This window comes from Pseudoliparis swirei, chromosome 4, assembly GCF_029220125.1.
Source record: "Pseudoliparis swirei isolate HS2019 ecotype Mariana Trench chromosome 4, NWPU_hadal_v1, whole genome shotgun sequence".
Lineage (NCBI taxonomy): Eukaryota > Metazoa > Chordata > Actinopteri > Perciformes > Liparidae > Pseudoliparis > Pseudoliparis swirei.
In genome coordinates this window covers 10,010,113-10,027,126 of record NC_079391.1, presented here as the reverse complement: position 1 = coordinate 10,027,126, position 17,014 = coordinate 10,010,113, and the positions used below count along the sequence as shown (strand labels likewise).

General features: G+C 46.8%; 1 protein-coding gene across 3 annotated transcripts in view; it reads right to left on the bottom strand.

The window, feature by feature from the left end:
* gse1b (Gse1 coiled-coil protein b) overlaps window positions 1-17,014 on the bottom strand; it is a 165,335-nt gene that overhangs the window by 98,787 nt on the left and 49,534 nt on the right. For all 3 annotated transcript variants that reach the window (XM_056412038.1, XM_056412039.1, XM_056412040.1), the window contains one exon: window positions 14,488-14,605. In XM_056412038.1, the coding sequence (XP_056268013.1) occupies window positions 14,488-14,605 (118 nt within the window). The remainder of the gene's footprint in view (window positions 1-14,487; window positions 14,606-17,014) is intronic.

Here is a 17,014-nt window from a genome sequence, read left to right as displayed (position 1 = left end):
GTGTATGTGTGTGTGTGTGACCTATCTATTCTCTGCTGATGGCTGACCTTTCACCCTCATCGCACCTCTGGACCCTGCAACAATTGTCCCTTTGAGGCCTCTGGGGCCCTCCTGGCCCCCGGGGGTAGAAGACCAGTCATGGCGGTCTGATCATAAGCCGAGTTAACAGGATTAGAGGAGAAGGGAGGACTGCCCCGTCTCCGTCTCTCGGGTCTCTAACCCCTCAGCAGTTGCCCTGAGAACTGCAGACAGCGAAGTTTTCAACAGAATCAAAGACAGAACCAGAAGAGCCAGACAGTTGCCGATTTGAAACCTCAGAATGAATGAAACCGTGAATGTGAAATGAACAGAGTCTTTTATTCCAACTGTCAAGGCCCCCTTAAGGAAAGCACCGTGCTTAACTTCCTCTGCTCCCAGGGGCTTTATATCAAAAATATGTCGACAGTGAAGAAGCTGTAAACGAAAAGGCTTGTGATTAATGGATCTCTAGGGTAGTGATTGGTTGAAAGTGATTACAACCTCACCTTCAGAGAGAAGGAATCTGATGGATTCGACAAGCTGAAACCAAATCAAACCACGACAGACCAGTTTACATGTAGCTCTAATCACAGCTGGCTAAATCACATTGGGCTAATGAATTCAGGGGGTCTCTAATCAAATATGTGTGATCTGGCTACAAGACTGACATCCAAGTGGTGTGTGTGAGTGTGTGTGTGTGTGTGTGTGTGTGTGTGTGTGTGTGTGTGTGTGTGTGTGATTATGTATGGTAGTCTAAGGCAGGGGCATTTTATCGACATGCTTCTGATGCAGAATGAAACAAGGCGTCAGGGTTTTTTCTAAAGTGTAATAATGAGATTGAAGACATCAAAGTATTGGGAGGGAGGAGAGCGAGGGAGGAAAAGGAGAGGACTGACTTTTATGCATTTGTGCATGCATGCATTCATGATTGCACATCTGGCAGCCCAAAGAGGGAGGTTCCACTGTGACCCTATTTAGCTCTCCGTAGTACAGTCACACTCTCATTAGCACCCAGTTTGTGTGCGTTGCGCGTGCACGTGTGTGTGTGTGTGTGTGTGTGTGTGTGTTGCTCACGCTGCTTCTCCCAGTGCTGTGTTTCAACATGAGAGAGCTGCATGACACACACAGCTACAAACACAAGTCAAGTATACACTCACATACTCACATGCTTCAGAGTACTTACACACCCTCTCTCTCTCACTCTCACACAGACACACACACATTAAAAATGCAATGCATCCCCCCTACTGCTCTGATTAATAAAGGTCAATTAGCAATTATAATTTCCATATTTAATCAGTCCCCTGTGGTGATGCTCTGTGGTCTGAGCTTTGACCTCTCTCTTTCTCTCTCTCTCTCTCCTTCTCCATCCATCTAACTCTGATAAGCAATCCTCCCTTTCCAACTCCTTTTCTCTTAACCCCTCCCTTCTTACCGTGTCATCCCTTTATCATCCCCTCCCCCTCTCCTCTTTCGCTGTCTTTCCTCTCTCTCTCTCTTCTCTCTCTCTCCCTCCCTCTCTCTCTGATGAATGCCTCCCCTCATTAATCTTGATGTTTTTCCTCTTGCTGTGTTCTTCCACAGGCCTTCAAACCTCTCGCTAATTGCAATTAATCACCGAGGGAAACAGATGCTGGGAACAAAGGCAACCTGGGGGGGCATGAGTCTGTACATGTGTGTGTGTGTGTGTGTGTGTGTGTGTGTGTGTGTGTATCAGTGTGCATGTATGTATCCATATGCGTGTACAACAGGGTGGGGCTTTGATGAAGCTGTCAGTTAGGACGCCACAAAAAAGCCAGGGACCTGCAGGGCTCTGACATCAACCCTGAGCTGTGTGTGTGTGTGTGTGTGTGTCTGTGTCTGTGTGCGTGTCAGGAGGAGTGTTAGTGTGTGCTTTTTGCGCGTCGTACGGTATATAGCTGAGTAACCCCACTGTGTGGTGATGACAATGAAAACTCGGCAAAAAACATGAAGACATAAGAAGACCAACTTGTATTATGTCTCTGTGACATACAACTGTCATTTCACAGTGCAGGCCGCTGACACAACTACCAACAACAGTAGTATTAAAAAACACACACCATGGAAATTACAATTTTTTCATTTTTCTCTCTCCTCTTTCTGGAACATGGCGATTACTGAACTCCGGACGGTGTTATTTTATTCCACCTGCAGAGAACAATCGGTCTCTTTCTTTCCCTCCTATCTTTCTCTTCCCTCTCCATCCTCTCCCGATCTCCCTCCCTCTCTCATCTGCTGGGGCTTCTTTAAGAGAATCCATGGAGCAGCTCACTGAAAATCTGTTATTTGTTCAGGAGAATAACGCACACATACACACATTATGCGTAACAGTTCAGCTCAATAAGAGAAAGAGATAGAATGTGTGCGTGTGTGTGTGTGTGTGTGTGTGTGTTTATCAGACAATATTATTTATCACAGCGATCTGCATCACTTATCAGCCACAAGGAGGCAGAGAAAAAAGGCTTCTGGAAAACAAAGACTCTCCAAAACAAAATGTAGAGGTAGAAATAAAAAGAAACCACAAGTCATATTTTCCACTTGGGTACACACATGCGACAATGCATGCACTCCCACCTCCACACACACACACACACACACACACACACACACGGAGTCAAACTACAAGACTCAAAGGAGACGTCGTAAGCGCTGAAAAAAACCCATCAAGTAATCAGTGGGAGGCGATACAGGGAAAAGATGCAAGGCTCGGCGATATTTTAACACGAGCGTGTTCTGCTCCAAATCCACTCCAGGAACGCAGAGTGTCCAACACAACAGACTCCAGCTCCACGGCAGATAACAGACTCCAGCTCCGTTCCTCCCATCACCAGGAGAGGATCACTCTAAGTAGCTCTGAGTCCCTGCATATGGAGCATCGGGACAATAATGAAATCAAGCTGATCCGATATGTTCTCTGGGATTACCACAATACGGTGACCCCTGCGTAAACCCAGGGAGGGAGGGGAGGGACGGGGAAGGGAGGCGGCGCTATGAGCAGAGCACCTCATAAATTGCTGAGAAGAAGACGTGAAGCAGGTGCTGTGTTAACGCTCAAGGTGGCGTGGGCCTCTACCCCAAGTGCCCTTCCTCTCTCTCTCTCTCTCCCTCACATCACAATGCAGCATAACACACACAATGTATGAGAGGCTCTTCTACGAAGGAAAATGACAAATGTTATATTCAAATAAACACGAAATGTGGGACAATGAGGGACAGAAAAGGTCTACATGAATGTATGTATTTGTCTTTAGGTGTTCTCATAAGTGTCAATTAGTCACTGGTAATGACAGCAGAGTGCACAGATCAAACCGGCACCTCTGTTCTGCAGCGGCTTCATCTGCCACCGCTGCTGTCACACTTCAAAGCCCCGAAGCATATTGAGCTGTTTTTCATTGTTTCAAAGTGGAGTGGGAGGAGATCTTTACCCAAAGCCTGGAGGAAGCACTATTAAGTCTCTGCTGTTGTTCGCATGACAGTCTTATAACTTCTAGAAATGACAAAGCCTTCTCCCTAAAACACAACCCCAAGCACATCACACACGCATCCACCAACACATTCCCTTGACAATTCCTTCCCAGCAGGCTCCACTCAGCCTTTATTCATTTTTTATATATATCGCCGACTGCGAGTCTATTGCTCGGCGCGCAGCAATCGCTGCACTTAACCCATTATGCTGGTAACGCTCCCCAGAACGGTCGCTCCCTCCCTGGGATGAATTATTAACTTCCTCCACATCCCGCCATTTATCACTGAGCCCCGTCGAGCAGAATGGGAGAACCATTGCTCATATCCATGGCAACAAGGGCCCATTTGTGCGGCAGTTGGATGCTGCTGATGACGAGGGGAGAGTTGAAGATGGGGAAGAAGAAAGAAGATAAATAATACCTGCTTTTATCTCGCTCTCTATTGTTCCCATCAGCTCATGCCCCTCTCATTTCAATTGATTTTTCTTCCTCCTCTACTGTTATCCTTCTTTTTCTAACCTTTATGTGCCGCCCTTTGCCTCTTCCTCACTTGCTCCTCTCGCCGTATGCATGCCACCCAGCCCTCTATTCGAGTCTGGGATGGCAGCACTATGGATAATTAGATCAGCGCTTTTCTCTTGTCTCCATGGAGATGAATCATACAGTCAGGGTGACAGTCTGAGCCTTAGCACTACATGGTAACAGAATCAGAACGTTTGAACCCAAGCCAGGCCGGCAACATAACCTAATAATAGCCAAAATGAACCTGCAGTGACCTGCATCCCTGTGCACAGTAGATAGGGGGGGGGCAGGTCTGGTTAAACACACCAGGTCACATCCCAGGATGTGCTAGTGTGTGTATGTGCATGAGCAAGTGTCTGAGCTTGCGTGGAGAAAGCCCTCACAGGTGTCCTAATTCATGAGCAATCGCAGCTCATGAATAATTAAACGCAAAATGCAAATCTGCTCCTTTGATCATTTACATTCACGTCTAACAGAATTAATTAATCAAACAAACCTTTTCTTTATCCCGAGTGGAATTGAAAAAAACAGCAGTCGGAGCGCACAAACACAGACACACTCCGAGGCAGACAAGTATACAAACACACACACACACATTAAACACGTTTACTCATTACACCATTTAGCCACATCTGAAGATGAAGACAATTCTGTGTGCTGAGCAAGTGAGTTCGACACAACTTTGGACCGACCACGTGGTGAAGATGACTTTGTATCTCTTCATAAGGTCTCCAGTGAACGATAAGCAGGTGTGTTTCAGTGAGAGTAAGAGTGTGTTGTTGTTGTTTCGCCTGCCCAGCGGATACAGATCGCACTGATGCAACAAACACACAACGGCCAAAGACGTCGGTAACTAACTCATCCACACGATACACAACGACAAGTTTGCTCTTTCTTTCTGCTCAGATTGGGAGACAGATGGTTGCTAATGGTTCTGACGGGTAACACAACCACACAAGTACACACGGAGAAGACACACAAACCGCAGCAGGCTGATCAGGGTTTTCAAAGGCTTTTTGATACACTCACTCTCAGAGATGGACCTTATAAACAGCTGACCTCTTGTTTATAGCAACACTATCAAACACAGAGCGAATGCTCATAAAGGAAGCTCCTCCTCCTCCTCCTCCTCCTCTCAATCTCAGTTTATTCCCAATTAGAGGCCCTCTCCTTCACTTAACCTGCTGCCTTGCCAAACCAACTCCTCTCTTTCTCATAATAGGTCTGTTGGTATGCAGCACACACGTCAGGCCTCTCAGACACAGACACACCGCTATGACTCCCTGCCAGCTCCGTTCCCCCCTCTCCCGTCACACCCTTCTGTCATCAATTTCTCCTCGGTAACAGTGAGAGGCACGTCTGACTTATAGAGGATATTAATATCTCCCAACTTAAAGGGTAGGAGGGAGGGGAGCACACCTAAGGCTTCTTTTAGGACACCTCGTAAAGCTAAATGATAGTTGAAAAGGACAGGAGACGAAGGGGGAGGAGGGGAGAGAGAGACGGAGAGAGGGGAGGAAAAGCGAGTGCTGGATGTTAATGTGATGGCAGGGAGCCGTAAATAACGGAGATCTAGATCTACAGCATGTGTGTTACGTTTGTGAGTGGGAGGTATGTCTGTAGTCTTACGAAGGTTAAAAAGAACTGAGTGGTTGACCGAATGATCACCTGCTGTATACAGAATGTGTGCCTTTGATGATTTACGTGGTCGACAATGTGCGTTATCCACTGGCTCATCCTACGAAGGGGATTTATGCTAACTGCCAGCGTCCGACGTGTTTAACTCTGGGCAGTAAATAGCTGTCCGTCTCCGCTGACGTTGACAAACTGGCCATAAAGCCGGTACCTATAAGACAGGTTCAGTCACAGAAGGCGGGACAGGCAGCCATTAAACTATCAATTTACACTAAGAAGGGAGGAGTGTGTGTGTGCGTGTGTGTGCCAACGCCAATGTGTATGTGTTAGACATGGGGGGCTGTGCTACATGCAGGTGGGTGTGAGAGAAGTGAAATGTTATGCAAGTAGAGTGTGGTGGTGAGGACGCGTCTCCATATTCATGAGACCGCCAAAGGGTCCAGGTTGAGACAGGTCGGGATGCTGCGCGGTTATTGTAAACAAATATATCGCACCATGGTTAGGCCTTTGACACATACACACACACACACACACAAAGAGGTGCTTCTGAATGAGGTCAAGGAGTCAGTGTTGAACCAAGGAGAGGATCAATGGAGCGCTGTGTGTTAGTGCGCCTCTTACCTCCCTCCTACTCTCCACCTCTCCTCTCTATCTCTCCCTTGTTTTCTTCATAAACACAACCACCAGTGCTCACACACATACAATAGTGCAGCAGCCTTTACAACAGGGCATCTGTAAATATCCATAAACTGAGACAGATGCTCTGCCCCACGCCGTCTCTGGTATCGCTGTCAGCGCCGTGTGAATCTGGACGTGTCCCAGAGGCCGTGTTCAATCGACTGTGGGAGAGATCTGTGGCTGGTGACTCCTACTCATGAGCGCCCCGCGAGCAACAGCACGGATGTGATAGGCAGATGAAAGGAGAACAAGGCAGTGACAGAACGACAAGCAGAGGAGAGAACATGTAAAGGACTAAATGCTTTCTTCCCTGGTTGGGAGCATCTCATTTTTTTTCTCATTAGGGGAACTCATCTGAGCTCAGAGGATAAAAGGAGGACTGATAGCCGGTATTTCTCTCTCACTCCATCTCTCCCTCTTTTTCTCCCACTGTGCACATGCAAGCTAATTAATTACACCCTACCGTCGCTTTGCTAAAACAGCCTTTTTTTCGGATAATTACCGGCATGCCTCAATCATGACCCCCCTTCAAGGGTTCTGGATGTGTTTATGTGAGATAGAGATAGAGCATATATATATATAATCTCCATAGTCCCCATATATATATAGATAGATATATACTTTATTAATCCCCAAGGGGAAATTTATATATAAATATATATATATATGGGGGCTATGGAGAGAAAGAAAAAAAAAACAGCAGGAGAGAGAAGGAGTGAGGAGGGGTTGGGGGCTGAGAAAAGGAATGAAACAAATGGACGATATGAAGCCAATACAAATTGGTGAGGACAGCAGAGGTAAGAAGAGCACTTTGATGTGACAGATGCTCCAGAGAGGAGAGGAGCTAGATGGGTCATCTTTCTAGGAGATAGATGGAGCAGCCATGAGGTAGATGGAGCACCTCCTCTTCACGCCCAGCTGGGTTATATCAGCTAGACTGGAGCTAGAGAAGCTGGTTGGGACTCCACACTATGGGGCGTCTCATGTCACTCTCAATCCCTCCCAGGCCTGCCTGAGCCTGGCTAGACCTCAGTGCTGCTGCAGCCTGCTAGCCCGGCTCCATGGCTCCACTGCCCCAAACACAGTCTACTGATCGTATCGGAGAGAAAAATGGAGCTAAGCGGGTCCTCCGAAAGAAAAAACACTCATAGGCTGGACAAGCCGAAAACCACGTACACCACATGTAACATCGTCATGGTTGAATTGAGATCGAGGGAAGTTAAGGGAGAGAGACAGAGAGGGAGGGAGCCATAATTTGTTTAGTGTATGTGATTGCATTAGTGTAAGGGTCAAATTATTCTTCACCCACGTCATACACACAGAGAGCTGAAGCCCAGTGGGGCAATCATAACATTAATAGTGCTTGACTGGGCCCAGACAGAAATACAAACACACGCGCGCGCACACGGACACACACACTGTAATCTGCAGAAAAGTGTATGTATAAAATGAGGACAGAAGGATAGGAGATGAGGTCAAAAATTGAGAGGGGGTCCATGCAGAAAATAATATATATTTGAAAATCTTCATATTTCAGAAAATGAGAAAATCTCCATATTTCAGAAAATGAGATAATCTCCATATTTCATCTTGCAAAATCAAAAGATCTGTAAAATGATTTTGCTTTCGATGATTGTTGGTCCTCAGAAGCAATAATAAGGTCAAGGAAGATAAATGATGGAATTTTAAGCAATATTTCTGTCAGGATATTGGAAATTGTTTCTGCTATAAGTAACAGGGTAGGTTAGAAAAGGGCTTTTGGTCAGGATAAGTCAATATACAATACTGCAACTAATATTTGCATCAAGGTGCTTGAAATAAATGTCAATATGTATAGAAAAGAAGTGAAAATAATTTATCAATGTTAATAACATTTTCATATATGTTTAACCAAAAGAACATTTAGATAAATACAATTACATTTATTTAAAAAAACATACATATTTACTGTAATTCCCATCTGCAGATGTAAATGTTACGATTTTTTCTTTTGAAATGTCTCTTACTATTGGGTTTATTGTCACGCACCAACCATTAAGCCAAATTAATTGTATTATCGTACTTGGCAATAAAACCGTTTCTGATTCTGTAATCCATTTAAACATTTTATTGAAGACAATTATAAGACACATGTTAATTGTTTTTAATAGAATTAGGATGAGAAACAAAGTCACGTCTAGACTTTGCCTCTAGAATACCCTAAATATAAAATATAAATAAACAACAAGACAAAAGAATGACAGAGAAAGAGTGAGAGTGAAACAGAATGGAGGAGTAATGGGCCAAAAGCAGAGCAGCAAGGCCATGTTCGCTGTCAGCCATTAACACGGCGAGGACTAAATTATTCACTGCACCTCATACAAGCCTGGGCTAACTCACACTAAAGAGGGCTGTGTGTGTGTATGCCTGTGAACGTGTGTGTGTGTGTGTGCGTGAGCGTGTGAATGAACAGTGGCTCGCTGGAGGTAAAGACGGATTCCTTTAAAGAAGGGGCTCAGTATTGCCATCCTGTGGCTACAACAGTAAGATACTGTGAACACGCTAAATCAATTAGAAGCTGTGCGCACACACACACACACACACACACACATACACACACACACACATGAATAGTGCAGAGGCTCCAACATGTAGATGACCCTTTGAGTGTTACGTGCAGTGACAAGCCCAAACATCCACACAAATATACACACACATACATTGTGAGCGCACACAAAAAGACGAGGAGGAGCAGAGAACTGTTTTGTGTAGAGGAAGCTGATTTCCATGCAGCCTGCTGGTTTACTATGGAACAGGAGAAGTTGGTTAGCAGGAGCAGCTGGGCAAACAATACAACCTCACCTGCAGTCATTTACATGGATTGTGTGTGTGTGTGTGTGTGTGTGTGTGTGTGTGTGTGTGTGTGTGTCTGTGTGTGTGGGTTTGTGTGTGTGTGGTTAATATGTTGAGAGAGGTGTCTCCTGTTGCTGCTCTTCATCATCATGTTCCTGAAAGTGCCGTTGGCAAGGAAACCAGATAGAGACAGAGAGAGAGAGAAGTCAAGGAGCACAGTTTTGGGTGAGAGCGAGACAAAATGGGGGAAGAAGAGGCGGACAAATGAGAGATGGAAAAAAAAGCAGAGGATCTTGGAGGAGAGCGATGGTGGGGGGCCGTGATGGGGGAGATGGTTTGAGGGAGAGAGTGGAGGGAGTTAACAGAGGGGAGGCAAAGAGTATGTGACAGTGCGACCCCATGCCTCCCACTGACAAGCTTTATTACAGTCCCACCTGCAGAGACAGCAAAAAGCACTTTGCCTAAGCCAAGTCGCCTGACAGTGGAGGCTAGATTGAGAGGGAGGGAAGGAGACGAGCAAAAAGGAAGGAGGGAGAGAGGCTGGAGGAGGAGGAGGAGACAGGGAGGCTGAGTGGGAAAAAGTCTAATTGTAGTCATGGGGTGGAAGATTGGAAGGGAGAGAAAAAGATGATATGAAGAGAAATGAAGGAGTGTGGAAGGAGAAGACTAAAACATCAGCAACAAGAGCACAAGGTAACACAAAAGGAAAGGAGTTTTTCCAAATATCCACTCTCATTTGTTACGCTAACGGTACTGTTTTATATTTATAATATGGAATCTAAATATGGTTTGCCTCTCCTCTCCAGTCGAGGCTGTGGATACATCGTCTGCTGTAAATGAAAGAAGACAGGGACAACCAGCTGTGAGTGTGCAGGCAGCCGGGCTTAATCCTGCTTGAACACCTGTTTCCTTTGTGAGGTCAAAGGTCAGTCTGTACGTCTCTCGCTAAGTGTTCTTTTTTTCTTCTCCACGGCTACTGCTTAAACATGTCCGTAACCTGACCTCGCTGCTCCTCGCTGAGCATTAACCTCACGCCAGGTGGCCTCGCCGAGGCCTAAATATAACCTCTCCCAAACACCAAAGAAGAAGAATTTGGCTAAAGTCACACAACGTTGAATTGTATTCTATGTAGCACATATTCAGCCTCGAATAACACGACACACTCTCAGTTGCTCTTTGCTGTCATCCTTGAGTGCAATTCATGCAACTCGTGAGAGGGAAATAATTAAGGGTCTGAAATGAAGAGAGGTGTATTACTTCCTGAACGCCGACAGCTCGCATCTATTCGCCCTCCAGCCGGCTGATGTGTCTGCTGATGAGCTATGGCCGAGTCATGACGTGCTCCGCTGGCTGTGAATCCATAGGTCTCTCCCTGAGTCTCCTCTCTCTGGCTCCCAGACTCTAGATGGAAAACCACACTCACTAAATCAAACCCATCCGGAGGGAAAACGAGAGAGAGAGAGAGCGAGAGAGAGAGTGAGGGGGGCGAGGGGGTTAACGGCCCGTTTCTCAGCCTTTTTTCGGAGAAAGGAATGTGTTGGAAAGGGTACAAATCAGCCAGAAGTGATCGCACAATAAGGTCAGTGTGACCGGAGGAGAATCCTCAACTCAAATGGTGAGACGCGCACAAACACACACTCACAGGAACAAACGCATGGAGCGCACACATGCAAACACAGGGAGGGATTGAGTCGGGGCGCAACCCCGTGCCCACCCTGTGAGCGGCTAATAACCGAGGCACAGTGCCAAACCCACTGTCTCCTGACTAATTCCCCCCATGGCCGCCAGGACTGGCGCCACACTGCTGAACACGGCTCTGTTCCTCAAAGTGGTCGTTACACCACGGAGCGACTCGAAGAGGGAAACAAACAACCGCACAGGCCGTCCAGCTCACTTGCCCCGTGAAAAAAGGACATAATGGAACAGACAATGGGAACACTGTGAATTAATATTTGTTTGTTGAGACCAACTCCGCTCACTTAACACACACACACACACACTTCAACGATCACTCTGCTGGGCTGGAAAAAGGAGGTCAGGGAGGTGGCGCTCTGCCAAGCGTGGCGCTGCCAAGAGACTCGGTATACCCTGGTCTCCAGTGGCATTTTAATCGCACACACACACACACACACAAACACACCCACGTACACACACACACCTCCATCTGCTGTGCTTCATGGGAGCGGTGGCAAGCTTGTCATTGTCATTCGAAGTTAGCCCACCCTCCTGTCATCCCTTCTGAGGGAGACGAAAGAATAGAAGAAAAGAGAGGGAGATGTGGAGGGAGAGAGAGAGGGGGGGAGGGGGTTCCTCTCCATGCCTCCTCTGTCACCCTCTCTGATCACTCTCTCCAAACACATCCCCGTCATCTCTCCATTCGGTGTGTCTCCTTGTCCTCCTCTCCCCATCACGCCGCTCCTGTCATCCCTCGGCTCCATTCTTTCTGTGCACGTCTGCTCTCATCGCTCCACCTGCTGCTCTGTTCTCTGGACGAGAGAGACAAGGATGGGCGGCTCTAATCCGCCTCTCCTGCCCATTAAAGTGTTCCTCCTTTAATGTGTGTGTGTGTGTGTGCTGTGCGATTGTAACGTGTCAGTTTATGGATCGAACCTCACCGCTGTGTTCTCCATGCAAGACTCTGAAAGCAAAATGTTAACGATATGGATCAACAGCTCACATATTGATCCTTCTTCCAAGCGAAGGCGAGTTGCCAGATAATGTGAGCCACCCCCTCCCTGTGCCACAACCAGCGCATCCCGTCTCCCGTCGTGCTCCATGCACCCACGGGGGCTCATTGTAATTGTATTGAACTGGCCAGCAGCCAAGCACACTGGGCTGCCAAGTCTGCCCAGTCCAGCTGTGCCGTTGCAATCAAAACACACTCGCAGCCTATCGCATGACAATCACATCATCAGCACGTATAATTCGAAGACCCGCACATTACGTACGCACGCACATTAACATGAGTCTCTCTAAAGGCATTCGATTGAGGGGAAAGGGCCGTGATCAAGCAGTGGAAAGGAACAGGACACATGTTGAAAAGGGTCCCGTGTCTCCCGGGTGTATAAAGTGTTCAGCAAATGTGTCCACAGGTCCACAGGCCTGGAGCACATTGTGGCCCAGGTGTCACATCCTCCCACCTCTGGTCGGTTTCCTGTCTGATAGGGAACATTTTAAAAGAGAAATGGGAGCTCTTGTATCCATACATAAGGAAATCTCCTTAACTTACATCCTGAAATTCTTCAGCACCACAATCCAACGTGAAAGCCCACTGCCTACTCCCTCTCTCTGTATGCCGCGAGTCAAAGATTTACTATAGCGCTGCGACCATGAAGCCACTAAATATTCACACGAGCACAATTAAAACTCAGACTGCAGTGGACAAAAGGGACGGTTTAACGTCAGTCCAAAGTCTCTCCCTGCTTCACATTGTTGTATCGGAGGCCCACTGGAGGATTTAAACCTAACAGTGTTAAGATCGTGATGGATTGTACACCTCTATCTATTCTGTAAACCGCAAGCGTGTCTTGTGTCAGGCCGCCAGCCTGAACGGAGGAAATGGGCCGTGTCATGTCAGAGTGAGCCGCAGCGCACCGCGCATGATGGAGGGCACTTAAATAAGTCATGAAAAGCCGCTCGCAACCCACACTGGACCACTGGGAGGAACGCTCAGCCTTCTGCGTGTGTGTGTGTGTCAGTGGGTGTGCGGTGGCCCTGTTTTGTCATGACTGTTTAACCAGGTGTCTTTGAGAGCTGCGGTTCAGCCGGTGTGCCTGTATGTGTATGTGTGAGAGTGTGTGTGTGTGTGTGTGTGTGTGTGTGTGTGTGTGTGTTTGTGGAGGGGGGTGGGGGGGGGGGGTTCAGTTGGAGAGAGCTTGAGATGAGTTTCTGTAAACGACAAAGGGGCCCTCGTGGCTGAACAGAAATAGCCTGAGAGAAAAGAGAGAGAGAGAGAGTGAGAGAGAGAGGGCAGGAGTAAGCAGGAGAGATGTTGCGAGCAACAAAGAAAGATAGAGCAGAAGGAGATAATGTTTCGTTTATTTACGGAGGGCGGAGGTTTAAGAAAATTAGATTTACATAACTCCTGCGTATATAAGTGTAAACAAAATACAAAAAGAGAGGAAGAATCGTAATAGATCCCCGATCGAAAGGCAGTCCAGCGTCACTGATAAGAGGAGACAGCAGCACTTTTTACACAAACGCACTGAGCTCCAAAACCCACTGTCGTGATGGCCTCCCTCGGGGCACTCACACACACACACACACACACACACACTCGCATGTCACTTCTTCTTTTGCGTCTGCCGCTGCTTCATCATGCCACCTTCCAGCTCATCCCCCAGTCTGGTTTGATCACCGTCATCCTGTCCTTCGCCAGCATCGCCAGCAAATTGCTTCTTCATCCATCTGGACAAACGCTAGCCTGATCATTGGTTCCCAAAGTGGAGCCTCAGATTATCAACAGAAGAAAAGAACAACAAGAGTGAGACCCGAGGTGTGAGCATGTGCACACGGTGTGTGTGTTCACATTGATGAATGTATGGGTTCAGAGTCTTTGTGTGTTGTGCGCTGAGGTTGGTTTTGCATCGTTGACAATTAAAAGCAGCTTCAGTTAAACAACAACGCATTGGAAGGAGGTGAAGGGACCAGATCCTCTGCACATTTGCAAAACAAATTGCAGGGAAATGGTTCTCATCTCCATCTGGTTTCACACAGCAGCATGAAAGCTTTAGGTTGACTGTTGTAATGACAGAAGATGGAAAACAAAGAGTTAATCCAGTCAGGGCTATCCTAGGTATATATATATATATCAATAAAATGGTGGTGGAGGAGTGTGGTTGAAGAGTTAGAAGACATGACATCACAAACCTGAATGGAAGAACTACAACAACAAAAAACGTTCCAATGACTTTAACCTAATCTCATTGGCTGCAGTGGTCTCACTGCTTCCTGTGTTGCCCCACTACAGGGTCAGGAGGGAGGACACCTCACACAGGAAAGAGGAAGCAGAGATGAGATGCCCATTAAATGAAGACATGTCAGAGGATGTGGCTTGTTCTTCGTCGTTGAATGATGAAGTCTCAACCAACGCATTTACTGAGGAGATTAATAAAAGACTCTCGGCTCGACAATCGCATCCTATAAACAGGATTTCCAGTGAACCAGAAGCAATAATTTAAGACACAGCGATAAAAAAAAGAAGCAAAAGAAGGATGCTAGACAGAGGAGAGTAGCGTAACAATGTCTCATAGAGGAAGAAGAAGCTTATGAACCATTAAAACGTTGTAGATCTGGCATCAGGGAGCGCTTTACTCACTGGAAAGTGGGCGGTCAGCTCCGTCAGCTTTCTCTGGCTCCAAGGTCGCCGGGTGAGAAGGAGTGTGGTCACCTGCAGGCTGCGAAGGCCCAGAGTCCACCTCTTTGCTGGCTCCAGCCTGAAAGATAGAAAGACATAATTAACATACAAGCAACAGAGGAATACTTTTCGTAGTACAAAGTCCTTAATTAAGAGAAGAGAGTTGGATCTTGTGATTTAAAGTCAGAATCAATGAGTGACTTCCATATAAGTCTGATTATTTTACACACATATACTAAGGGGTGCCCTGAAAGTGTTAGAGAACCCCAAAAATATCCCACCAATATTAGTGTGCAACAGAAATACTGCGATTCTCATAAAACATAAATATACAACACTGATGGTGCAAATATAGCAATTTACTGCGGATGTAGCCCGTCATTGGAGTAACCATTTGTAGCTGCTGTCACAGCACTCAAGATTATGTGCTATAAAAAGACAACAACTAAAGGGGATGCAGCGCCGGGTGAAGAAGTGTCCCTTCACGAAAGTGACAGAGCCATTCGACAGACGGCCGGAAGAGACAGAATCAAAGACCGAGAGAGAGAGAGAAAGAGTTTTCCTGACAGCCCGAGTCTGCTTGGATGTGCTCTACTCTGCTCCTCTCCACAGCTGAAAGAGGAAAGAGGGATGAGCCTTCGGGAGAGGGACAAGCTGGCCATGAAAAGCAGAGGGACAAGCAGAGGGTGCCCGTCAGTGTGGAGAGAGAGAGAGTTTAAAAAGAGGCAGTGATGGCTCCCTGCATTGAAGAGCAGCAGAGAGACAGGCAGGGGGGGTGCGACGCATCTTCAGACAAACAGGAACCCTGAGCGCTCAGCTGGAGACAGAGACACGGAGCGGCGGAGCAGAGGACGACCCCGAAGACTGACGAGACTGACGGGGGGGGGGGGAGTAGTTTGTGCTTTTTCCTTTTCTTCTTGGTGTGCCCGTGTGCGTGCAGGTGTGCGAGCATCAAGGTGCATCGGTGGTTCCTCCAGTGGGCGCGACTACAATATGAGCCATTGTCATGAACATGTTTCTGGCTGTAGGCCACATGCTCGTCAGTGTTTCTCTTTTCATTCGTCGTTTGTATCAACCGCCTCTCTCAGCCCTGCCCACCTGCACTCTCTTCAAGGCCAAGACAGCCACGGTTAAAACAAACATTTAAACACACCCCGCTTAACAATATACTTCACCCTTTGTTCAAGCTCACGATCCATCCCTCGCACGCACTCTCATTAACGGCTACGCCACTGAAGTATTGGGATTCTCATCGGAGTGTGTGTGCGTATGTGTTACCACAGACGGGCGGAATTCAATTCTTTGCGTTGTCGACTCTCTCTGCTTGTCTTAGCCTCCTCATCATGAGACGTGTTGGGTGTGCCTCCCCCGTCTGTATCCCGAACACCCCAGGTGTAAGCCAAAACAACAACTTGGAGGTAAATAGTCATGTCTGAGCCTGGGGATTACCTCGATCAGAGAGAATATACACAGCAACGTGCCCACAGGCTCCCTCTCCTCTTCCGCTCTCGTCGGTTCCAGACTTTGTGCCGCCTTTCTTTCCCCAACTCTTTCTCTCTCTCTTCGTTGGAGTTAAAGTGCACACATGAGGGACTTATTTATGGATTCCCCACACAGAACATTACACTGTGACAGAATGGACAACGAGAGGACAGTGAGCTGCTCTTTTAGGTCGGGGCAATGAGCCGCTCTGATCCCTGAGAAAGTGATGCTTCTCTCATCGTCAACACAGATGGAGGAAAGTAAGACTCGACACACCGGCCTTAAAGAACAAGCTGGGATAGCATCACTTTATGGGATGCATTTAGCTGTTCATTACTCCCAAATGACTCATCTATGCCCATACAAGGGAGGGGGGGGGTGATAATATACAGTATGTCTTGCTACATAACATTGTTGTAGACACAACCATCACATAGTTATGAGCTTAATGACACTGGAAGTTTTAAAAAGCGGTACATAGACACAGCAGTGCGTTGTGCTGAATGCTAACACTCTGTGACAATGTTAATGATGCTAAGCTAGTCATGTTCGCAATGTTCATCTGACATTTGCTAATTAGCAATGCGCACAAAGTGCATCTGAAGCTCATAGTAATTATTACCTTCGCATTGAAAATGCGGAAGGTTATGTTTTGATCGCCGTGTATTTATTTATTTATTTGTATGCGTGTTACTCGCATAACTCAAAAAGTATTAAACCGAATCGCATGAAATTTAGTGGGATGATTGGTTATTATCCGGGGACCATTTGATTAGATTTTGGGATCGATCGGGTCAAAGTCATAAAAACGTCAACATCTTCTTTTTACCATAGCGCGGTCAATTTCTATCCAATCGGCATGGAACTAATGCCAAAATGTTCATAATTCAATGCCCAATCTTGTGATATGCGAAGGTATGCGCTCTACCGAGTGCCCGTTCTAGTTGTGTATGCAGGTATTTGGTTATAGCCAAAGTATTGGACAAATGAATATGATGATGGCCAC